The sequence below is a fragment of the Corvus brachyrhynchos genome, unplaced genomic scaffold (genome assembly GCF_000691975.1).
Source record: "Corvus brachyrhynchos isolate BGI_N302 unplaced genomic scaffold, ASM69197v1 scaffold229, whole genome shotgun sequence".
Taxonomy (NCBI): domain Eukaryota; kingdom Metazoa; phylum Chordata; class Aves; order Passeriformes; family Corvidae; genus Corvus; species Corvus brachyrhynchos.
The window spans coordinates 6,714,681-6,741,492 of NW_008240042.1; the positions used below are offsets into that span (position 1 = coordinate 6,714,681).

The following is a 26,812-nucleotide window of genomic DNA, read 5'->3' on the forward strand; positions in this document are numbered from 1 at the left end:
CTGGATTTCCAGAGGACAGGAGCTACACAGCCACCATTGGACTTCCTGAGGAAGAGCAGACTGTTTTACTACAGGATCACTGCTTCAGAAGACTGCAGCCACCATTTCTACCAGACTGCTACCACCACCCTGCCTAACAGGGTGTCAGGTTGTACCTTGACTCTGTCAGTTTGACAGTGTTTTCTTTTACCTTTTTTTTTCCCCTTTTCTTTAATTTCCATTAAATTGTTATTCTGACTTAGTGCCTCTCACTGGTTTGTTTTCAAACTAGCACACTCCCCCATCCCACCACTGTTCATGCTTGAATGCAACACCCTTAGAATCAACAGGGCCTCAGTTTATGAGAGCATTGTCCTGAGCATCCTACATTTTTCACTGCTTTCAATAGGATTACTTGGAAAATTTCTATCCCCCTACCTGTAGATGTATCAATGGCTTTTCCAGAAGCAGCAACTTTGCCTACAAATAGCTTGCTGTTTTCTGGACACTGTGACACAGGTCATGCCAAATAATTCTCTGAGGCATTTGTTCTTTTATTACACAGACCAGCTTCTGCTGTATGTAATGGTTCATGCATTAGCAATCTGGCAGTCACTTTTCTCTACTGAATCTCGTTATTATCACTTGATTTGCTCTTCAAGTGTACCATCTCTGTTATACAGATTGGCTAGGATTGGGGATATCTGCTAGGACACAAAAAACGTAACCTCTGAGAATAGTATAAAGTGTCCTTTCATAGAGCCATAGAACCACCTGACAAATTTAAAGAAAAACTTTCTTAGTACCTTTGCTACATTAAGTTAGATGATTGTACTTCTTGTGTTTGAGTATGTGCCTTGATTAAGCTAATAACTTCCCACCCAAATTAGACGAACAACAAACAAGGTCAAATTTTTGCAGCTGGCTGCCAGCAGAATTTGGAAAATATCAACAAGGTCCAAAGATGCAAACACAATGTGAGCCCTTGTATTCATCCATGGCTCATTCCTCTCAAGCAATCATCTGTCTCCTGAGGCAAGGCCTCAGTGGGCAACACTTCCCACCTCACTTGAGTAATTACACTTTTAGCATATTTTGTTGGAGTAATTCTGGTTGTCATCGTGTAAGCTGATAGTTTGTATCTCTCAACAGCTGTGGGAAATTTCCCAGATCTCCACCTTTGCGCAATCCCAATTACTACAAGTCCTTAGAACTTAGTGAAAGACTAAGAACCGTGAAAGAACTAAGTGAAAGACTTTTGGAACTGGCTGAGGCTTGAAAGAGAAGGAGACATATCTGAAGCTTTTCTTCTGGGCTCTTTTTTTTAGAAATATGTTGCTGAAGTGACCTTCAGCGGCTAAACATCACTGCCATCGGCCAGGCAGATCATTTCCACTACCCAGAAATGACTGTGGCACTGGAAGGCTATCAGTGATTCTACCTCCTTCCACAGGAGCATTTCAGCTAAGTGTTAGTAACAGCTAAAAGACAACTAAATACAGCTAAATACTTCCTCACTGATTCATCACGTAAGAAAACCAGCAGCTGAGCCCAACTTATACAGATTCAGCAGACCCTCCTGTGATACACAACAAAGGCAGAGATGTTATCAGCTGATTTCATCTGAATGGCAGAACCTAGGCTCACACCAAACTTCCTGTTCTGTCAAGGTCAAAGACAGTATTTTTATAACTATTTTCTGTCAACTTCTATTCCAGACAGTGAAGTTTAAAGTGATTTTATCAGTGGGTAGAACCCTACCAAGGATAGGCATGTAGTTCAACCCTCCCAAACTCAAGAATTCACACCCTGTAAGAGAGAAATTATCTGCACAGTTAACACACAAAAAGAAATGAGGCAACTGCAAACCAACCTCATGACCGTATTCTGCACAGACTTGAGGTTGCTTCCTGTGGTAGAGACAGCACAAGCCAGAACAAGGCACTTTTGGCTGCCCTACTTGTCAGCTTCTGAATTTTAGAATCCTTTGATGTTACACACAAGCCCTCTTCCCACCAAAGGGGTAATACTTTAACTGTATCCCTTTTCTTTAAGAGCTCCAATGTACTTTCTTCAAAGAGTAACTCTTATTTAATGCTTCTCTTCAAGCGCACTCAGTAATGGCTGTTCTGAGTCAGAATATGTAACTTTTAAACTCAGGTACATGTTTGAGACAGGCAGATTTCACAGTGGCAAAGGCTAGGGACCTCACACTGTCCTAGAGTACCAAAGTTCATCATCACTGAAGTACACCATAAATGATAAACCATGTCAGAAACCCTGAACACTTCTTAAAAGTATTCTGCCTCCTCATTCAAAAATATTTAAAATTTAGTGAATATATTTCCTGGATAAATAAGTGTGTAGCCAACAAAGAATAAGATGTTTAATAGAATGAGCTTCCAGACTAGTAATGAAAATTAGCCTATCAGCAGAATCAATGTGTAAACTGCATACCAATCAATAACACAGAACATTATTACACAAGAGTCTGCCTTCCACTTATCTAAAGGATTTCTGAATTGAAGCCTGAAATAAGCCTGAATTATTGATTTGCTGTAAGAAAATGAAATATTAGAGATACTCACTTTTACCAAAATTATTCTTGCTAGCTCTTCACATACAGGCTTTTCTTCATCCTTCTTCAAGCCTTCTAATTCAAACAAAGTATTGTAATTTTCCAGCATTTTTGTCATTATCCTGTTGCAGATCTCCTGTTCCTTTATCCCTTCAAATCCAGAGGGCACACTAGAATTGGAGAGACAACAAGCAGGGTGTTACAGGGACTCAACATACAAAAGGTCCTGCACAGGGTCTCTGTAACATTTCAGTTGTGGATACAGGCTGGATAGCAAGCACAGGAACTTTTGTCTTGGAAAGGAGGACTGTTCCTATGTTGGTAACAACTATCATCACAGTTTGTCTGCAGTTTTTCTTATGGATATTAAATACCACACCTGTTGGCCAAACGACCCTCTCCACAGAATCTAGGTAGGGATTTAAGTGAGACAGCCACCAAGTGGGGTGCCACCAACTCTGCTCTAAGTTGTGTTTCACCACACACAGTACAGACAGCTCAGACACATTTAGCTTCCTCCAAAACCTCATTCATGATAACCTCAAAGGTACACAAGAAGGGTAAGCGAAAAAAATTAGGAAATCCCACATGCTAAGCAAAACACTAAAAGTTAAACAAGGTCTTTGCCTTCAGATGACCCAATGCTGCACGCCAGATTTTTTAATCTAACTTTGGAGTTACCATTTCTTTTGAAAGCAGGATCATAACTCAAAGGGCTTTCTAAAACATGCAGATGGAATCTGCCTTCTGCAAAACAACCTAAAAGACCAATACATAAAGTGATTCCTAAGCTCCATTTTCTGGGAGAATAACCAACTACTTGGCTGCTGAAGAAGCAGCTTCTTTCTCTCTTGAAACAGGCCCCTTTGCACCTTACCACAGACCTTAAAGGCACACAGAAAAGGGAAGATACTGTAGGTATCTGCATGTTTCCTAATGTATTTCACACAACTCTCTCAAGTAGCAAAAAATGCATGTCGCTCACAACAGAGCTCACAATTCATTGAAGCATCTTGTGATCATCTGCTGGAATGTAAGCTTTCTGCACACTTTACTGGACAATTTTCTTGGCCCCAAACTGACTTAAATTCTGTTTTAATGCAAAAGTACGATCTCTGAAGAATCTTCTTCTCCATTCATTAAGTGTTTCCTATTGTACAGTACTTCCAGCAGACAGACTGTCTTCTCAGTAAGCTACAAAGTGGCTGCTTGGATATGAATTTCCTAAGGACCTTATAAAGTGGCAGAGACTGATGATCAGGAGTAATGAAACACAGGGAAGATTTAAAGTGAAGAAGCAGAGAAGTCAAAACCAAAAAAAAGTTTCAAGCACATTTTGGCTGAGGACAACAAGTGGTTATATGAGAAGAAAACACAACCCAATCTTCCAAAAGTAAAACAAATTCCCCCTGAGCTATTTCACAGGGATGTAACTTGAAAGTAAACTACTGCTTACTGCAAAGAGTAAATAAAAATTTACAAACTAACTAACTACCATAAAACTGTAACTGTAGTATATTGGGGCCAGATGTGCATTTCAACAAGATGGCTCTGAAAGCTGATGCTCCCAGAAATTTGTCATCAAAAAGGGCCTTTTTGTAGGGGCTATTGATCCTTCTCAATGCTTTATTCTCTGCCATACATCTACACGTCAAGAGGGAGAGTAACCCACTGCAGCAGAACATATCTGTGTAAACTCTAGAAGAGAGTACTTACTGCTATCATTTCCACATTTAATACATGTTAGAGTAGCAGGACCTGAATTTTAAATGATTGAATTATTTCACACTGTAGAATATTGGCAACTGTAAAATCAGCTGATTGATTTCATTAGTGTGGAACCTGGCCTCAGACCAAGCAAAGAACAAATAGGATGACTTCTGTTGATAGATCTGCATGTACACTCAGGCCAATTCATTTTAAAGAATGTCACATATTCACTAAAACTCAGCAACTGGCCTGAATTAAGTGTATGTATTCAATAGGCCCATGCAATTGCCCTGACCGAAGGAAACCCCTCTTGCCATGCTAAATTGTGTGCTCCAGAGCTGGCATGGTGCAAAGCCTGCTTGCTTGCTAGTTCAGGCAAACCCTTCCTCATTTGTTTCTCCAAAACAGAGTACCATTTAAATAATGGCACCCTATGAACCTCATTCCCAGGAAAAGGACTGAGAATGTAATGGAGCACGTGCGACTCAAAATGAAGACTCCAGATAGCAGGACTTTCACCTAAGTCACATCTGCCGGGATGATGCCATGATGATTTTTTGCCTTTTCTTTTATACCCCTGTTATACCTTTTTACAACTTCTGTATTCTCAGTGCTTTTTGCCAACATTCTTGGACTTGTTTGTCAAGCTAGGAGACTAAACATTTTAGAAGCTTCATAGCTAGGGATCAGTGTGCCCCAGACCCCAAGGTCCTCTCCAGAACACATTCTGTAAACCAAGATAGAACCATCCAGGGGAAGGTTCCTTCGGGAGGGGAGCTCATTCAAGCCTCTCATTGGGGAATTTTTGATAGATATGCTAATTAGTAAAACCTGTAATGTTATACTAGATCTTTTGGGGGTGTACATTGCAGTGTGCATTGGGGTGCATTCAACCTGGATGTGTACACCTAAGGATCCTTAAAATAAATACCAAGGTAAAATCCCTTTTCCCCTTCTAACTGTGTCTGACTCTTGATTTTAAGACCAGGAAAAGTCATCAGGGAAATACAGCCAACACTTCCCTACTGGTAACAGCTAATACCAAAAAAACTCTACCTGGTTGAAGAACAGTCCAGTCTATAAATTTTCCACAAAGCATAAAGACAGTATTTAATTTCTGCCCAGTTCCATGGCTTTCTTGCCCTTCCTTCCCCACACTACCTTGTCAGTTAAACTTTATTAAATCAAACCTGTGAAAAGTCCATCATCCTATTCAGAACAATCCTGCATGAGTAGGGTGAGATACATATGCAAAATACAAGGCTAAAGCTTGTGGCTTCAGTCTTTTTTAACACTTCCCTCTGAATGTAACTAAGCAAAGGATCATTAATTGATTTATTTTAATGGCAATTTAACATATTTTATTCATCACCACTTCTCTGTCATTTAAACAGACATATTTAACAAAGTTTCTAATATATTTCTCCTATAATTGCTATTCTTAGACCTCAATCACGATAAGGACTATTACACTCTGTGAGCTCTCCATGGTGACATTTTCCTTGCAACAGATATATGCTGAGCTGAAGATAAGTTTATATTATGAGCACACACCACCCTGCCTATTTATACACAGTAAACCCCATCTGCTGCCACACTGCATGATCTATCAGTTTGACTAGACTTTTCTGAAAATGTGTGTAAAAAAATAGCATTTTACTTTAGCTCTTCTCATTCTGAAAAGTCACGACATCTACAAATGTCACTTCAACTGACTAGAAAAACCCAGATCTGTGAGAAAATATTCTCTCACACTTCCACTTTCCTGATGCATACCCTACTCCTTGAAAATCCTTCATGATCTTTTGTGAAAATCTTGTTAAAGCATCACAGTAAAACTGTGTTTATAGTCAAGGTTCCCTTATGTCTATTTTCATGTTAATTAGGCATTACAACTGTGTTGCTTTGAGAGTTAGACACACAATTTACTCCAGTTACAAAATCCTCAACAGAGGGACTTGATCCCCTTATAGCCACATATGTACAAATTACTTCAGTAACAGCACCAGAAGCATCAGTTTCACTACCACAAACACCAGAAGGGTGGCACAGACCTGCAACTTCTACAGTTATTTCTAGAAGAAAAAGTGTTGATGAGCGCAGATCTATCTTAGAGATTTGAGGTGGAAAACCCCCACTGAAGTTATCACAGTGGCTTGCAAAGCCATCAGCAGATACACAGCATAGGCAGAGCAGGAGCAAAATCTCTAGTGTCCCCTCCCTTAGATTCCCTGGACACCATGCCCTTCCCAGAGAGATGCTCTGAATGATCTGTGTGCAAAGCAAAGCATGTCCACATTAAGCATTTGGAAAAAATGCACCTTGTCTAAATGAGGCACCAGCATTAACAGTGTCTGACACAGTTAAGAAGGGTTGAGGGCAAAGGTGCATCAGCACCACAAGTTTTGCAGGGTATTAAAGACTGAAAATATTGGTGAAGTCATTTTAAAGCAGAAGAAGCAGTAGTTCTTGAAGTTAAAACATTACTTGGTAATAGGATCAGGCTGTCAGCTCTTCAATCCAAAATCTGATACCCAGCAGCATTTCACACTTCTGCCCAATGTCCTACAAGCATGGCTGGCTCACCCAGTGCAGCTCTATGCAGCTCCTGTCCATGCAGACCCCACACCCACATGTTCTTTGGGTTCTTCCAGACCGAGTGCATGTCTCCTTCCATAGGATGGCTCAGGAAAGCTAGTCTCAAATGGGTTAAACCACAGCAAGGCTCTGTGTCACAACTTTTACTCAGAACTGAAGTGACCTGAGGTCAGATTAACTCACTGTGAAAGAATTCCTTACATCTCAGGCATTTAGTTAAATGAATTTACCTCAGGGTCTCTGTAAACAAGCTCTAACAGCCTAAATGCAGAGGGAGCTTTTGAGACAGTGAATCACAGACTCTACTGAGAGCGGTGCAGTGACACACACAAACACGCAAGTGGCACGACAGGCATCACTACAAGGCTCTGCCACCATCCACCACACCTGGGAAACTTGCCTCAAATGGCCAGGAGGACCTGGGATGTAGTCACCTGTCTATAATGAGCAGAACTGAGTTCATTGAACTGATTTCCCCAGGCAGCAAGTGCTGACAGCTCCCTGCCACAACTGAGAGCCAGAGATTTCCATGTGAAAGGGTCATCTCATTATGAATTCCCAACAGTGTTTAACCCCACCCTGTCTGAGATGCAGGATGCACATTACCATTTCCCCATGTGGCTTTGCAGAAGCAGCTTGCATGGAATGACAGCACTGTAATCTTAATTTACAATCACTGAGGGCTATGTGCTCTATAAACTACTTTTGCTGCTTGTACAGTACCTTTTTTTGTAGAGAAGCACCACAGTCACCTTACCATTCTCCCAGGGAATCCTGCCAGAAACGAAGGAACTCAAAGGACAGGGAACACTGCATGGATTTTTTGTTTCTCCAGCCCAAGCAAAACATTTTCATTAGTACCTCAGATGTCCCTAAGTCCCTCAACAAGCACAAATGGAGATTTTGAGAGCAGAGTTGCAGTAATTTATAGAAGTTATGACTTGAGGCAGTCTGTTCTGTGTCTCTAGGTGGTCTTTACTGTGCCTGTAACAGATGCGACCTCGTCCACTTCAGCTGATAGAAGGGATTTGGCCTAACACACTGGTCCACAAACTGATGCAGCTGAAAACAGGTACATATTCACGTTTGCAGACTCTGTTGCAAGATCACAGTCTAATAAGTAGCTAAAGATACAGCAACACTCACTTGAGACAGGTGTTCATCTCAGTCTGTGTGACTCGCTTATGTGCTCTGCATCATTTGCAGGCTTATGTCTCACCAGTCTCACCAGTGAAATGCAATGACAAGATACAACTGTTGAGATTGTTCAGAAGTGTTTTAGCTCCTGTGATACTGGAGAATCCTGGGGAGTCAACTCTGGGGCATGTACTTACCTGCTTGTTAAAATCTGTTCCAGGTTATTTTCTTTAGCAATAGATTTACGAGCCTAAGTCAACTTGTTAGTTCTGCTCTACCAGCATTGCTTGCAAAATAATAAATAATTCATAAAAAATAAAAGCACTAATAAAAAAACCCCCAAAACAATAGTATATAATGAATGATAACAATTATTAATAAATAATAAAATTATGCAAAATACAGGCAACACAGGTAACACAAAACAGTTAGAGTGATGCTGCCACAAAGACTTTACTGACTGGCTTCATTTATAGGAAAAATCTTTTGCTTAAGCAAAAGCTCCATTTTTCATCACAAAATTACAGTGATAGTAGGCATCTTAGAGAGAGCAACCTACACAAAGGGGGACAAAGGGCAGTCCATAGCCTAACATCCCCTTGCAAAGTATGTTGCTCACATCTCCAAACATTTCAAAGCAGAGGCTCTTCAAAAACACTCCTTATGATTGTATTTGAGCTGTATTGCTGAGCTCAAATATTCATGAGTATTTAATATGATTATGGATGAGAACATTTATAGACTTGGTATATTATGCTTGATGCTTTAAACTGTCATTATAGGCTTCAGCATACTGAATACTTATGAAAAATTCCTTTACAGTGCTGGAAAATGCAGTATTTAAAATCTTTATGAACCCTTTAAGAAAGGTTATGTCTGCATGCTCCAGTTTGCAATAATTAATGTTTAAACAACAATATTCAGTACTCAATTTGGCCCCAATCCTGGATGCACATTTGTTTTTAAGACTGATGCAGGACTGGGACTGCACTGCTTGAAAACAAAGCCCATCCACATAATGTTTCAAAGGCCAACATTACTCACTAAGGAGTATTAATTCAGCCCCTCTGCTTTCACTTCAGTTTCACCCAACCAGTGCAGGCTCCAAGGCTGCTAGAAACCAAGGTAAGACATTCATGCATAACTTCAGATCAGATTTTAATTCCTTCAAGTTCAGCACCTCTGAAATACCTACAGCTACCCTACAATCTATCATTTTCTCCATATCCAAAGAGAATACACTTTTCTTGTTACCCTTTGTGTAACTTCTGTTACGTACTCATCACATATAAATAACTGCATCTAACTCCAGCATTTTAGTGGGACACCTGCATTTGCCAGCCACTTTTGGGGGGACGGAGCAATCCCTCACAACATGCTTAATCTCTGCTGGCATGAAACACAACCAAGTTAATGAGGGCTTGAATGATGGAGGCCACACACAGAGATTATTGTTTGAGAGAGAGCTGCAAAAAATGGGTGCAAATGGACCCTCTGATTATTCTGTTGAGACCTCATGTCTTACCGTGCCAACCAAAGGATAGGGTAAGTGCAGCAGCTCCTCTGATACCCAGCTCCAGGAGAACAGAGAGGAGGAGAGAAAACCCAGCTGGTCCTCTCCTTTTCCACACAAGCTGTCAGAGCCAAGCAGAGCCCACACAGCAGGCCTTCACTAAAGCTATGCCTCTACAGGAGCTCAAATTCAGGTCAATGGACAATAACTTCCTCCAAGAAGCTGCAAATGTTAATACTTTACACAGATTAGCCCAGTGACAGAAAAGACAACTATTTATGCTCCTTTGTGCTCACTGTTCCTCCAGGGCCATATTTCTCAATATACTTGACCTTTGCCTTCCATCACAATAAATCTGAACAATCCAAGTTGGGAAAAAACAGTGAACCAAATCTCCAATCTTTTTTTAAGCTGTTTGACCTTGCCCTTTACATGTTCTTATATCTTAGATCACACTTCGTTACAAGGAATGCAAATAGCCATTTTTTCCTTTATTCTATTCATTAGAAATACAGAAAGCACAAGATAATCTTTCCTTAGAAAAGCACCAGTGCAGTTTGTCAAACAGCAAGTAAGGAAGCAGGGGAAGTACTGGAGAAGATAAAAGCAGTAAGTTTAGGAGATGGGATACATTACAGAGGACACAAAGTAGAAAAACAGAATGAGATTAACAGAATTAAAATGAAGCCTAAATATCTGGAAAGTGGCCAAGCACCATGATTTATTCAACTGTTAAACAACTTCGGTTATGGAGCAGGAGATACTATGCTTAAGTAGCTAAATTGTCACTAAAAATACCTTGCCAAAAGAAGTCCTTCACTATCAGCAGATGGGCTTTATCTTCTCTGACACTATGCATTAACTACACAGACTCTGACATTAATTTTAGACGAGTGTGAATTTCTGACAGAAAAATCTCAGTTCTCCCTGCTTTGGCAATGTAATTGCTGACAAGTTGGATGCTGAGCCTTCTTTCCTTATCATGGAGAAACCCCCCATGCACTGCTCTGAACAAACAACACAAAGCGAGAGGAACGTTCACTTCAGCCTCCTGCCAATATTTAATTTCTGCAGCTTCTCCATGGGCTGCCTGCAGCCAGTAGACAGTCCTTGCCAAGTAGGCTTCAGGCAGCCTTACTCTGTAGCTCTGAAATGTGTTCTGAGGATCTCCTTCTGGATGCTTGGCCAACCAACTGGTTAAGCCCAATACCTAAAAAAAAGTGCTGCAAGTTCTTTTCTCCCCCTATCAAATCTTTGTTGATACAGATGGTCACAGCTCCAGCAATATAAGAATGCATCCATTAACACAGGAAAAAAGGGTATTTGAACTGTTGCTCACAACCTTTGTGTCTAGACCACAATCCTGAACTGCCTTGAAAAGATCAAGATCTGATGAAACACATAGCTGAATTACCAGATGCTGAAACAGAGTTTAAATAAAATCTACATCCATAACTCTAACCTATTTGGGTCTTTAAAAAACACATTAGCCATTTGTTAAGTGTCAAGCCTTGCTTTCACTGCCTCTTTCGCCACATGAGCATTTATTTCAACACGTGTCACGTCTGCTGGGCTGGTTACACTCACATACAGCCTCACAAGCCGCTGGGTTTTCACCTCCAGTGAACTCTGCCTTTCTCAGTCTTCTGCAATGGAATGAGGTGATCCCATCTCTGTACCTTACAAAAACTTTGTATCTTTTCCATGCCATCTCAGTAGCAGAGATCCATTGTGGCAACAACTATACAGCTTTTAACACATATGCTTTGGTTTAATATTAGGAACGCCAATTGCAATTCTGAACCACAGTTCTCTGCATTCTACACCAAAAAATACTCAGAGCTAATTTTTAAACTCTCCTGAAGGAAGCGATGAGTAAACTAAGAATTATTCTAATAGCCACTAGGGAGCTTGAGTCATAGAGATTTAGGCATTGAACTCAATTCTTCTAATTACTTTGTTTGTTCTGAACTGTGCTAATACATTTAGACAGAAATTCCCAAACTACCCATATGAATGCAAGTTTAAAAAATTGTTTTGCTTTTCCTTGTCAGAAATTTGCAGTATTGTGCTTCCAGCAATTCTCATATTCATGCACTCCCATGCATACTACTGTCTTTTGAGCATTTTTTGTTTTGGAGAGGAAAATAATTCTCCTCAAAATGTACTTTATCTCTTTGTACTAATACAGCAAATGCTTTAATCCTGAATTCACCTTCATCATCCACCAGCAACATCTTAAGATAAGGCAGCTGTAGGCCAAGCTTTAGTTTAAGTGTCTCATTGCTGTGTGTTCTCTCCCTAACCAATGGAAAAAGACAGGCTCCTTAAAAAGACAGCAGGCAGCATCGAGCCTAGCTACGTGGAACTGTCTTGATACATTATTACAGGAAACTAATTTCTGTTTTCTCTCTTTAAAGAAATCTACTTCTTTCCGAGAGGAAGCTCAGGGGGATAGATTAGACTAATTGCTTCATGAGACTAAGTTTTACTAGACAATTCAGTATTAGTCCAGAGTGAAATTTTTACAAAGATCAATACAAATGCAACATTGATACAAGGAATCACTTGTCTCTTCTTGGAGATATCACATATCTTTCAAGATTGATGACTGAACTAAACTGCTTAGGTGTCTCCCGTTGAGATCTTGGATGCCAGCCAGAGGGTTCATTGCAGAGGTGAAGGTGCTAACGCTGCACTGCATCACAGCAGTGACTCAACAGAAACCTTCTCACTCAGGAGTGTTCCTGCACCTGGAAATAACTGTTCCTGCTACTGCTGCAAGCTGCACCAGCACGTAAAGCACGTCTTCAGCACAAGCACCCAGGAACTGCTCCCAGTTAAAGAACACAGTAAAATATTGAGTCAGGCTGCTGCCTTTTCCTGGTCTTAAAAATCAAGAGTCAAACACAGTTAGAAGGAAAAAAGGGATTTTACCTTGGTATTTATTTTAAGGATCCTTAGGTGCACTACGTCCACATCGAATGCGCCGAAATGCACACCACAGTGCCCACCCCAAAGAATCTGGTCTAACATTATAGGTTTTACTAATTAGCATATCTATCAAAAATTCCCCAATGAGAGGCTCAAGTGAGCCCCCCTCCCCAAGGAGCCTTCCCCTGGATGGTTCTATCTTAGTTTACAGAATGTGTTCTGGAGAGGACCTTGGGGTCTGGGGCACACTGATCCCTAGCTATGAAGCTTCTAAAATGTTTAGTCTCCTAGCTTGACAAACAAGTCCAAGAATGTAGGCAAAAAGCACTGAGAATACAGAAGTTGTAAAAAGGTATAACAGGGGTATAAAAGAAAAGGCAAAAAATCATCATGGCATCACAGTAAGGAGTCTCAATAGACCAGTGGATCCCCACAAGCTCCAGAGCAGTTTCTGAATACACTAGAAGGACAGAGAGCCCAGAATCATTAGCATCTGAAGGCAGAGAGCAGATCACAGGGCCAAACATGCAGACACTACGCAGCATCCATCTCCATTATACAGCACCTGGGTGCTGCATCAGAGTCCTCTTCCACCAAGTACCCTTTGTCACAGCTTTCTGCAGAGAAGCACTCGTATTAACTGACAGCAGAGGAAGAAACCTGTGTGAGCACAAGCCTCCTTGCACTGACAGTCTGAAGGCCTTTCACTGTTCTACTCCCACTCTGCTACCAATGCAGCAATACAAAACTGATTAACAGTTTAGCAAACAGCAAGAGGAAATGGGAAAGCAACTCCACTTCCATTTGGCTCAAAAATAGCTTTAGCACTAAAGTTTAACAGAGCCCCAGTCACTGCCTCCATTTGATCACCTTGACAAATTAAGAGCTCTGACATCCGCATTTCTGGCCACCTGCCAGCATATGGGGAAAAGTAAAAACCCCAACTTACTGAAAGCAGTTTGGTCCAAATACAGTGGCAAGATTGCAAAGATTCATCCTGTTCTCTACGTGATGTTCAGCAACTTTTATCAGGAACTGGCACAGGTACTTCAGCAGGCAGTAATGAGCATCAGGCAGTTCTTTAAGGAGTTCTTTCAAATAACTTTCCTTCTGCATGTCATTTCTAGAGTCTAGGAAAAACAAGAGAAGAAAAAACATATGTATAAGGTTTTCTCCATTGTTGCCAACTTACTGACATGGGTGAGCAAGCAGTGGGAGCTAAAATTCACTCCTGCTTCTACTCAGAGACACACAACTCCTCAGTTTTCCTCAGGGAATGTGCATGTTTCTCCTGAGGCTCACCTGGCCACCACAGGCGCTATTTCATTCTTACCCTTATGCTGTAACCTTTTTCCTGAGCAGATTGAGCAGTTACTAACAGTCAGCTAAGAGCTTTAGAGCATGTTTATCCCCACCTGGCACAGCTAAATCTGCTTTAACTCCCTCTCTACCAGATCTCCAGATTCCATGCTCCTTCTGGATGTTATCCCTACTTCCCAAACCCTTCTCATTCTATTAGTCTCCCTTCCCATGAAAACCTTCAAAAATACGAAAGCAAGAACGGTAAAACAAAGAGTCTCCTGAAATGCAGTGTTGTAACAGCACTACAGTACCTTCTGTGGGTGACAACTCTGCTATATATTCAGGAAGGAGCCTTGCTTATGGAGAAAAGACTGTTCTGGGCACTGTCACACTCCAAAATGAGTCAAAATGTGGCCTCACGTTGGACAGTAGCCTTGTTACACTGTACAATCTTCTAGAATTTAGGTATTGATGGAAGTTTTCCATATTGAACTGAGTAACATCCAAGTATTAAAGGAAAAACTGAATGATCTTCACAGATGCTGCATTTATACAGACCCAGGTGGTGAACACAAGCTTGGCCTCACACACAGCTTCTGCTTAATTGTGTCCTGCTGCTAGAAATGAACTCACATGCAAAATTCTTTGCTCCCCTCCTCCATCTCAAAAACACCTTCCAAAAAGTGATTTGTACTCACCAAAATCTTGGGTTTACATGTCAATAAAAGCAAAGTCTTGAAAACAATTCAGTATTACTTTCCCTTTATACCAAAACAGGATGTGTTAGTCCTTGCAAACACTAATTTCTACTCTCCACAAAAGTGAAATGTTACTGAAATTTCCATATATGTATAAAAACCCCAAGGACTCTGCAACATCATTTTCAGACAGAAGACCTCATGCCCTAAAGGTTTTCTGCACCGATCTAATTATAAGCAGTGTCCATTAGGATGAGGCCATCTGTGCATTTCTAGTACTTTTTTCTTTATTTATCAGCCTTATGGGTTGCTGGTGCTAATGCTGTAAAACTGTTGTGGCATAACTGTTTTTTCCTTGGAGATGTACTGTAAGGTTTAAAAACAGTTCTAGTGGTTGGAAGGTTGGAAGTGGTTGGCTTTATTCCACAGAGCCAAGGTAAGATCATGCTAAATGCTTCTTTGTTCTTCCTTCTGTATTCTTTGTAACAGGCTGCCGTGTCCCAAAGTAGCTGCTGGCTTTCCCTGGGAATACAGACATCTTCCCCATGCTCAGGGTAACAAGGGATTTTTGCATTGAGAGGATGTTATAATCTTTAGCAAGGAGATTCATCCAGCACTCAATCAAAACCAAACCTTGCTCAGCCTTCAAGACTCATTTTCAGCCAAGAAGATGGAATAGAACAGGCTGCATCCAAAACAGCTAAGCAAATAGGTGCTGCAGCTCTGCTGGATGCCCTGCAACCAGCATGCAGAGAAGACTGGCAGAAAAACATCCCATGGCTTCTGCTGCAGGAAAAAAGAACATTTTACATTTGCTCCACATTTTTTTGGAGAGAAAAAAAGAAGGGGAAAACAAAAATCTTTGAATACCATTTAATGTATGTATAAACACTTCAGAAGTCTCATCTTTGCTTTTACCTTTAATTTCCCAGAAATATTCCAGGGCTGCACTGAACAGTATTCCAGGAGTAGAGTGCTTTGAAAAGTGGTTAGCTGTGAAAATTAGCAGTCTGTATAAAAATGACTCCCGAGAACTCAACCACTGGGTTGCAGTATTATTTCTGTTTTACAATCAGACACTTTTTGTGGCTAATAAACAGGATTTATCCTGAAAATAGTTTGGCAAACAAACAGGTTCTTTAATATACATACTTGCCACTTGATACAGCTGAAACTTGAGGGACTTCATTTGCTTCCAGGCTTAGGATTCCTGCATTACCTGTCATGCCAAATACTGTACATGGCAAGAAAGTCTTTTTAAGTTTTATATGCACGGTGAATTCACTTTTATGTATCTACTTTGGTACCACAGACTTAGTATGAATTCTTTCATCAGCAGACCAAAGTCTAAAATGCCAGTCAAATTACAGGACCAAACATTTCAACCAACTGATTAACTATATCCTTTTTTTCTACAGGTAAGAAATTAGCTCCTTCAGAAAAGTCAAATATCAAATATGCATGAAGCACACGAGAAAAAAAAATTCCTATTTGCTTGCTTATTGCAAGCTTTTTTACAGCTACAGAGAAGAAAAAACAATCATGACTTTGCAACTAGCAATCAGCTTGGCAACAACAAGCAATCTGATGTATTATTTTATTTCTGCAGCAAAATTTCAGGAGGCTTCTGAAGGCTGTATTAAATGGTATAACAATAAGGAATTTCAGTGCATTTGTCTTTGCACCGATCAAAGTGGACTGTACAGTCTCTGACTTGGTTACTAATTATCTTTTTATGAGGCTTAAAACAAAACAAAACACAACTGATTTCCATGCAGCCAGAACATTAAAATTCACCTTCTAACATACTTTTCTTTAGATAACAAAGCAACTAGCACAGAGTGTTTTCTACTACAAATTGCTTGCAGTTATGATAAGGAAAGCCAAAGCCATCTCCCAGAAAAAATGTACCTCTTCCATCACTATCATCTAATTAGGGAATGCCCTTGATAACTAATTGCCTCTCTGAGTCTCCCACTGGGGCTTTAGACAGACGGGTACTTTTTCATTTACTGGAGGAATTTCCATCCCTTCCAAACTAGAAAGATGCTAATAACCACCACAAAACATTCTGAACACAGGTTTGCACTCTGACAACAAACAAAGCTACTGGGCCCATGGCCTTAGTCATATTTTCTGGGTAGGATGATCCTGCTCATTCACTATGATTTATTATGGGGTGTGAATCAACATCAAAAATGTTATTTCTGGGCACAGCCAAACCTTTGTTCGTTTCTGTACTTTCAGGAACAGAGACAGACACCACATCATAACATTATAAGAAATTACCCTAATTGAAGGACATAGAGACACTGAGTAACAGGAGGCAGCAAACCCCATTTACTGAGCCATCAAATTCCTTCTCCTCGTGAAATCTAACAAAATAGGACTTTGCTCCCTCTCCTCCTTCTCCAGTGAAAAAACAAAGGAGGGAACTCAAGTGTTTCTTCCAAAACAATCCAGAAACCAAAACCAATTTGTTGATTCTCCTGCTGATGACATTTCATGGATTTCAGCTTTATTTTTAAAAATTCCTTTTATAGTTTGAGGCGAATCTAGATAGTGACATGCATACATGGTATTCCATGCACTTTGCACAATTTTCAGGACAAGTCTACCACTGCTATCTATGGCTCTATTTCTTCAAATAGAACAGCTTTTCAACTTTAATTAAAGAGCAAAAATAGTCCTGAGTCATGGTAACAACCCATTCTTTGGATCATTCTTCCTCCTCTTCAGTTTGTTTCAAAGTCAGTCACTAAGATTTACTGAGCTGGTAGTGACCATCAGAAAAACATCTGAGCACCAAAGTGGTTTATGCTACTCACGACTTTCAAGCACAGCACATCCAGCTCTTTTGAAAATTTTGCCCAAAACAGCATATGGAAGGGAAAAGGAAGAAAATAAGAACGAAGGCTAAGAGGAAGGTACTCTCAAGGCAGATGGACACACTCACCTTGTTATTTTGGGAGCCTTCCAACAGCCATGTGCAATAGACAGCATCTCAACCAAGGCCTGCAAGAGAAGCCCAGCTAGATGTGCAGTCAGGAAGGGCTTGAAACCAAGAATGAAATAGAGGGGATTGGGCTGAGGAACGGAAGAAAACCAGCAGCCTCAGGCCATGTCTAGGCTCAGCAGTCAGAGGACACAGAACAGAGGACCAAGGAAGCCAGCAAGGGCAGTTGGCACCTCAAAGCTGAACTAAGGACTCATTACTGAGGAACAAGTCAAGGAGACAAGTGGAAAGGACAGGCAGTCTCTCCAAAAATGTTAATTAACTAGAAACAGGAGTCTCAACAGTGTAGGAAGTACAGACACATTTGTGAGGGTGTTTTCAGTCTCATTTAATTTCAGCATACACCCACAGCTCACAACAAGAGGGACATATTTTCCAATAGTTCATGCTATTTCGGAACATATTGAGTGTCTCTGATGTGCTAGAGACACAATCTAATTCCCCAATTCATCTCTGTTCACGTTACTCATTCCCTCTGCAGAACATGCTGCCTGAACACCACTAAAGGTATGGAATTCCTGCAAACAGGTGGGTGTAATTGTTTCACTCAAGTCTCAAATGCTCTGACTGTAAACAGCTCCAGCCTGGAAGCACCGAAGCCACATTATCACAGTGCCATGCCCCAGCCAATTATCTGTGCTGTGAGGTGAGGAAGAGAGGCTAGTGCTCAGTGTCATGCTACCATGTCTGCATAGCTTCCAGCTGCCTTGCATACTACCAGACTGGAGGGCAGACAGAAAAGCTTGCATCTGTCAGCAGCTCTCAATGTGCCCTGGGAAGCTGATCTTCGGCACAGAGGCAGCACGTTGGCATTGCAGTACCATGGCACCCACTGGGCCGCCGGAGGAATTAAAGCATTTCTCTCCACCTCCAGAGTCTGTGAGAAGTGGGACTCCAGTCTTTCTCTGCCAAGAAACAATCTGCTTCAGACATGATCCTTCAGACATGATCCTGCCCCAGAGGGAAACAAATCACGCCTTGTTGCCACCAGGAGCAGAAATGTTGTACGTCCTCCTTGTAAGAAGGCTGTCATCACAATCCAGCTTGAGACACCTCACTCTCTATCATGACAGCACTTCGTAGCACTGTATTTATCCTTCATTCCAACATACTGGAGGAAGAGCACACTTCTTTTGGAACTCTGGTGTGTGTCATCTGCATAAAAAATCCAGTTCCAAGACTTTTTACAGCATAACAAATGTCATCTGCACATGGAAAACTGAAGCTATTTCTCTAGATTGGAAATAGCTCTGTTAACACTAAAATGACAATAAAAGTCAAAGGAAAAGGTTAAAATTATGTCACAAGATCCCAGAGAACCACACATACCTAACAAATCAGATCTGGTGCACTGCTGCAGTTACCATGGTTAAAAGGTCAGCTCTCATCTATTAATTTTCACAGTCACTGTTCAGATCAAAATTTGACCTCTAAAATCCCCCAACACAAGCTGTATTTTTGGTTCTGCTTGTTCACCTAACTCAAACAGCTGCTGGCTACTAAGTGCTCTGTAAACTGACCTGTTCCGGGGAGCTGCTCCTTCCCTTCCACCACCTCCCATCCCACACCCTGAAACTAGCAAGGCTGTTCACAGGCACCAAATAAAACTATGCCAGTCATCACAAGCTGTGAGCAGAAGGAGGTATGTGAATTAGAATTCACATCTAGCTGCTGCCCACTGCAAAAATCTAAATTCTATAGGATGGAGCTATGTCAAGAAGCCAGAGTGATGAAATAGCATTAAACTTAATTAGACTGAGTACAAAAGGAAGACAGAGTCCATATTTCACTGTACCTCTGCTGGAGGAGGGAATGAAATAACAACAACAGAAAAAAAATTTACAGTACAATAGCACTTTGTCTTGATGAAAGCAAGTGACCTGTGAAAGGAGTAAGAGCTGTACGTACAGTTCCCAGTATGTACAGATGTCTTAAGAGTCAGTGTTCACGATACAGAAGATAAGAAATGAAAAGCCAGAAGGAATAAACAAGCTCAGGCAGGGATTGCTGTATGGGAGCTGCTAATTTCTGGCTGAGGTTTCTCTAAGTACAGCCTATTTCACATGGGTGGGCACAGCTCTGCTCTGCAGTGAAGCCTCAGACACAAAAGAGATTGTGATGGACATTTTTTACCCCAGAACTCCCCGTAAGGAGCAGCCTTTATTTGTTAGGCACTGTGAGGAGACCGGCCAACACCAAGGTCATGATCAGTGTGTGCCCGGCTTGCGCTTGCAACACACATCTTCGATCAACATCGTTTACAGAGGGAGGCCCTTCTCAGCTCCCACTGCCACTGGCCTTCTCCAAGGGCACAGAGAGAATGCCAGGACACACCACGATACACTACATGATGTTTTATGGAGCTGCATAGTCTTGGCATTACGTTGAATATTTATATAAACATACTTTAGGACTTGAGGGCAGCATGCAGAGCTCTGTTTCACACAACACTGCATAGGCTGCAGACAGCAATGCCAAACCAGATGCATGGACTTCCTGAACACCAACAGGACAGCTTCTCTCTTTCATAATAGGTCAGATTATTTCTCTTTGATTTGGTAACAAATTTGAGAGCAAATTTGATTTCAAATAGGAATTGAAAAGGGTTACAGCTACAGGTAAAATTTGTAATTTTCAGTCCAGTTTTTTTTTAACTAGAGGGATCAATCTCTAACCATTTTTATAGTAAGTAAAGTAACTATGTGTTTTTCTCAGGCCAAGATCTCAGATGGCTTAAAAAATGCTGATAACAATCCCTAAAAATACACCAGAAGAAATCTAGCATAATCCTAGAAAAACATTTCCCATGCAAAGCTTCAACAGGAGAGAATACAGAGGTTGTGACAGAGCTTGTATTTGCCTTCACTGTAGACATGCCACAAAGTGGCTCCAGATTCAAAGTTATTTTTTAATAACCTGCTGACTCAGAAACAGTTTGCCCTACTCTCTTCACAGTTTACAAAACGAACACCCAGGCACGCACTCTCCTGGTACCATTTTGCAACCAATACCCTTGCACATACTTTGATAAGTGAACAGATAACTCCTGCAATCCTGCACAGCTGGTTGATCATTTAACTGCAAGCAAATGCCCACCTACCACTTAAACTAATCTGAACATGGTCAAAGTCACCAGTGCCTTTCATAACTACTCATTTATGCTCTATTTTCTATGGCATGAAAAACCCTTCAAATTTTCTTCAAACTTTACAAAAGCCTTCCCCTTGCCACAATAGCCAACTGGAATTTTTCAAATAAGACTTTTTTCTCCCTAATCAAAGTTGTAATGGCACTAAGTTGGATCTTATTGTGAGATATAGGCAAACTTAGCTATGAGGACACGTCACAGTTGGATGGATTTTTGCAGAACTGGGTTCATAGGTTACACCAGTAACTTTATTTGGAAACAAGAAAGTTTGGTGAGTAAATCTGCTAAGTAAGGATACCTATCTCATTTCCCTAGAAAGTACTGGGGGGATTTTGCCTTTCCTGTGAGAGATGGAACATATTAACCTTTCCACAAACACCACAAACAGCACTGTTCACAAAGGACATCAGCAGTTTCTGGTAAAATACATCAATATTTCTTGGGGGGGCAGGGATATGGAACAGCAAAGGTGTGACTTATACTAATTTACACTTAAACTGTGATTTATGAGAAAGAACATAAGTAAAATGCAGCTCATGAGTCAGACCTGGTGAAATCTAAAAGATCCCAAGGAAAGCACAGCAATGACCAGAAAAAGGGGACTTTCTAAAACAATAGCACCTTCCTACACAACACTTGCTGAACCCTATCCTTGTGCCCCTGACAACTTTACTAAATAGGAAGGTATTTTACACAGCCCACATACAACCTTATTACAGCTGAAATGTCTGCACTCAAGGTAAAGCACAAAGCTCTTCTCCAGTGCACCATCAACACTCTCTACAGCCCAGTTAACAAAAGAAAGAAAGAAGAAACACATGGCAGTATTCTTACTCCTCCTGGAAATGGCGAAATTTTCTCTCCACTGAACGTAAGAAACGTAGAAGGAAGTCCTCAAGACAAGGGTGTGAGAACTTTGCACCATCTTCCACAAGGGATGCATGCCAGAGTGCATGTTCCTCCTCTGCATTTTCCAGTAACTTTACCCACCCACCTTGCAGCTTCTGAGGAAAACATAAAGAAGTGTTGACTGCCTGCAGCAAGAGAGACGAACTGTCAGTGACCCACACAGCCAAGCAACAGGGCCAACCACCACTTATTCCACCTACCACCACCAGAGATTGTCAGATTCAGATGAATTAGACTGAAACTTGCATAACTCTCTTCAAAATGGTTTCTCAGCTTTCCACAGCAGAAGTGGTGGTCTTTACTATGGCTGTTCCACCACTTGAAGGTGGATGAGGGGGTGTCAATAAAAAAAAAAAAAAAAAAAGAAATCTGACTATTAGTTATTTCCTAATAAAATTGTTCAGCAAAAGCTAGTTATAGACAAAAATATTGATCATACATTGTGACTTGCAGAAGACCTTGAGATTTATTAAAACATTTATTGTTTGTTAAGGGTTTGCAAATTAAAGGTGCACATCGGGGATTTTGTATTCAATAACTGAAAATGCTTGCTCATATCTTTAAATGAAGAAAATAAGGAACTTGAATAGGTTTGTTTCCAGGTTACAATTTGCTTATCTCTGGTAGTTCCAAGACTTAGACATATAAGACACCTAGACACACCTCAAATATAGGCAAACTAAAAGTACTGACTATCATTTGCAAATTAATTTAGCTGAGAAGGTGGTCTCTGCTACCCGCTTTGCCCATCCTCTGGAGCTGTATTTCTTCTGGCCACTATAGTTGAACCACAAAAAAAAAAAAAAAAAAAAGAAATCTTCCATGTTGTGTGCTATGACAGGGAATAAAACATAAAGTCTGCTGTTACTTGCAAACTGGTTCTTTTTTTTGATGGACAATCACATTACTTAGTGAGAAGCAGAAACTTTGGCAGTATATGCTTTTGGCCCAATTTGACCAGCAGATGAAGTTCTCACTTCTCAGAGTCCATTACAATGAAACTGCCAAAAACAGCCTAGCAAACAGAAGCAAATCTGAGTCCTAAAGAGACTACAATTATTGTCTACAAGCATACCCAAAGAAACCAGCTCATCATTTCACTTTTTATTCAACAGATATAACTGGATTAGAAAATCATAAATAGTCCAGACTTTACCCAATACATAAGAAACATTTTTCTGCCTCTTGTAACAGAATTGCACATCTGGGAGCAGGTGAGAGCTGAAGCCAAAGGAAATGAGGAACAAAGTAAACTAAGAAACCAGTTATCCAGAAAGAAAGTGCATTGAAGGATGGAGATTTTACCTCTCACTTACCCTGGTAAAGCTGGATGAACCTGGGATGTAAGGCAGACGTGATAATCCCATCTGGCAACTCTCTCAAGAACAGTTTCAGCAGACTGGCTGCTGAGTACACATCACCATCTTTAACGAGTTCCACCTCTTCCCCACGCTCGTACTGCAGACGCAGCTGCTCCACCATTTTCATGCTGCCATTCACCCTGAAGAGACCTTCCTGTGTCATACCTGTAATTAAAAACTGATTTAAGATTGAGCTGAACTACCACATCCCAGTGATACCATGAAACACATATTCTAGTTTGAATAACACGTAGTAATACAAACAAGGGCAATTAACACATCATAATATAAAAAAAAAATACTACTTTTTCCCCAGAACGCCCCCCCCCCATCAGTTAGTTGGATTATAAATAAAAATACTAGTGACAAGACCTTGAGGCCTGAGATACTCTTTTGAGAACCCACAACACAGCAATGCCACTGAGTTGTCTCACACCATGGAGAAACCAACTGAGACAGCCACATTTTCCACTGGTATATTTCAACAGAAAAGGATCCTACAAAGGACTCTACAAAACAGTTCTGTTGCTTCATTTTTGCAAGTAGCCCACTACCTTGAGCAGGACTGCTGAACTCACACATGTAACTACTTCCAGCTCCATGTTCCAGGGTAACAGGTTCTTACCTGTGACCATCATGAGGCAAAAACATCTGAATATGTGCTGAGTGCAGCTGTAACTCCATAGTGAGTTCTGCAACTTTATGACAGTAGGAAATCTCAATGAGCAAATAATGTTTCCTGCTCAGCACAAAGCCCAAAGTATTTCACAATGAAAAAGGAATGGTATCAATCACTACAGGCCAGACACCCCACACCCTGTAAAGCAGATGTACAAAAAAGGAGGCTTCAAGAGAAAGTCAGAAGAATCACACTAAATTGAACATCACTTTCTAGGCATTTGTTAAGACTCAAAACCTTTTGTGAAGAGCCTAAAACTGAAGTCTGTAAATTAATTTTCTTCCAGAACACTTTCACCACAAAAATTCTGCCTTTTCTAATGCTGTGTCTGTGGACCTGCTTGTTCTTCCTCAGGAGTGTAACACTAAGAGGATTGAAATATATATTGTTTTCATCAGTTCAGACTAAACGTCAAGGAACTGCGATCTGACAGAATACTTCCAGTCCAGGAAATCAATTCTGAGGCAGCAGTTTGTAGAGAAAAATAATCTCTTTTATTGGACCAGAAGACAAATTGCTCAAGTGAAAGGGAAAAATGGACAAGCACTCCAACATTTTACTTGACTAAAGCAGAGTTTGTATTCCTGCATTCACAGAAAAATGCATTCTCATGTGACATGCTGTGCTGCCATCTCGAGGGCAGAAAAGACCTCATCTCAATAATGATTTTTGGTTTTGCAGCACTAGGTGAGCAAAGGACACAGGCCCCACACAGATCAAACTTCCTTCCCTCTTTCTCACTCATTTATGGAAATAAAGAGAGGCTAGAACATCCAGAAAACAGTAATTAGAAACTACTAAATACAGCACAGAGAAATTTGGCTTCACCTATAAATTTGGAAACAGGCAGCTTAATGCAAACTTAGTTTAAGGATGCAGCTGCCCGAGAGTCAACTCAGCCTGGGTGTCTGGGCCTTTGTTAAAAATGCCTTCGCAGTTAACATCACCATTAATTCACAAAACAAATCTTACACAGATACAGGACACCCATTTCAACAACTTTCTATGTAAGAGGGTATCTTTGAGATCTCGCTTCCACTTCAGAGAAAGAGAATTGCCTTTATCGGGGCCAGATAATCAACTTGGCATTCAGAAGCCCAGCTAATCTTGCTGCAGAGTAGAAAACTTGGCTTGTTTAGTCCATATTTGGGACACAGTCGTGTGGGATTCCGATCTTTTTATGGAACACAGAGCACAGCCCACAACGTGCAGTCAAGAGTGTTTGTCAGTTTCTGGTTTTGATTAAACCCTAAATGATGGAAAGCTTTTTCCATTCTTTCTCTTCCAGTGTCCCAGCAGGCCACTTTAAGGCAGGTTGAAGTAGATCAAGCAAGATGCTGCTGTGTAAAGGCAGGATCATGTTTTACACTTGCACTGTACCTTAATTCAAGCTGATTTTCAAACCATGTTTGCATCTATGAGCTTCTGAGGATCTATCAAGATACAGTCATAGAATCTAAGCCTCTGCAGCTGGATTATCATTACTGAGTAGCTAAAAGAAAAACCTTAGGGTAAAACCAGATGCAGCTTCTTAGAAGATGAAATTACCGCCACAAAACCGTTTCCATTGCTGACCAAATGCCATACAACCCATCTGTGCACCACTAGTGTTCTAGGTTTTTACAAGATGTATTTCAACAACAGGAACTAAATTAATTCCCATTAAATGAATGCAGAGAGAAGCTAAGAATTGAACACCTGCTTCCTCGAGGGGATTCATAATAACTGGAATCTATAAGAACATGTATTCCTTTTCAGTAATATTCTCTGATGGGGTGTGTGTGTGTGTACCAGTGACTGTCTCTATACAGAGAAAGTATTAAAGACAATTGTTTTGCAACGGGAAGATGACACAAACCTTCACAAATGGAATACATTTCATTTATAAACCGAACAGCTTGTTTATGAGCGTGCTGCTACTTAACACTGTACTTTACGTTTACAAACATATTAAAAAGTAAGTTCAGCATCAAGGCAGAAAAAAAAAAGAAGCAAACCACATACAGTAACATTCTTTGCCTGTGGTTAGTTCCACAAAAAAAAGACAGATTCTTCCCCTTGAAGAGTCTTACATAAAGAGTGCTACATAGGAGAAGTGACTCCACTAAGCTTACCATGCTGGGTGAGGTACTCGACTATATTCCACACAACTATTGGGATTCCATTTTTGCTCAGTCCCTGCTGCTGGAGCTCCAGGAGGCTCACACCAAACACCTTTGGACAGGCCGTGTCCCTCTGCTTGTTCAGTGGAAGCACAGCTATCTTTTTCATGTCCTCCTTCAATCTCACAGCTGATTTGTTCTGCTTAAAGGAGCAGAGGGGAAAAAAAAAAGTGCATTAGTCACATTTGCTGCAGAAGGTTGTGTGGTCACAACACAAGCACATCCATCGAAACTGGCTTCTACGCTCCAGAATAAGGGTTTGGCCCCACTTCATTTTAATCCCCAGGAAAAAACTTCTGTGAAGCAGGAAAGTAAAAATGAACAGAGGAAAAAATAGAAGAGGAACAAAAATGTAAGCAGTCTGTAGGTGAGGAAGAAAGACAGACTTTTGTAGACAAGCTTGCTACTTTATAGAATAACAAGTAACTGGGAGCAAGTAAGCAGAAGACTGCTGTTGTTAACTCATGAAAATCACATGGATTACAAAAGCACCTGGACAAACACAAACAATCCCAATACACCTCCAGTAGCTCAACTTGTCACCAGGATGCCTGTCAGGGCAGCAGTCTGGAGAAGGTTCGCTACACTCTTCTTCCAAATGCTGTTTCCTAGGGGTTCATTTTGGCCACTGTCAGGTGAGATGGATTCTTATGAAAGATTTTCTGTTATGTTTAGTATCTGCTAAGCCTGAAATTTAATTACTAAGGTTTTAGGGTTAGAAAGGGACTATGTAATCTAATCACACATAGCAAGGGGGGTGGAAAATCCACTACACAATAAACCTTTAATCCCACAGGTTCTTCTGGAGGTACAACATTCTCACAAGTTTTGAGTTGCGGTGACAGAGAAAACATGGGAAGACAGTCAAGAACACCCAGAGGAATAAAACAATACATGATTAATTTATAGGACTGATCATAGGCAGAAATCTTAATCAGCCCACAGCATTGCACATTTGGGAAGACAGTTCAAGGCAGAGCAGCAGCATCAACCACCACAGCTGCAATCCCACTGCAGGAACTGGGAGCCACTGCTACCACAGAGCTCAATCTCTTTGTTTAAGAAGTCGACCACTGGCATGATGCTGA

At 40.8% G+C, this 26,812-nt stretch overlaps 1 protein-coding gene across 3 annotated transcripts in view; it reads right to left on the minus strand.

Annotated features, from left to right (window-relative positions):
- FAM13A (family with sequence similarity 13 member A) overlaps positions 1-25,863 on the minus strand; it is a 120,676-nt gene extending 94,813 nt beyond the window's left edge. For all 3 annotated transcript variants that reach the window (XM_017744125.1, XM_017744124.1, XM_017744123.1), the window contains exons 1-4: positions 25,677-25,863; positions 22,839-23,048; positions 13,399-13,579; positions 2,568-2,727 (exon numbers count right to left, since the gene is read on the minus strand). In XM_017744125.1, coding sequence (XP_017599614.1) covers positions 2,568-2,727; positions 13,399-13,579; positions 22,839-23,048; positions 25,677-25,833 — 708 coding nt within the window. In that variant the 5' untranslated portion in view covers positions 25,834-25,863. The remainder of the gene's footprint in view (positions 1-2,567; positions 2,728-13,398; positions 13,580-22,838; positions 23,049-25,676) is intronic.
- Positions 25,864-26,812: the final 949 nt, after the last annotated feature.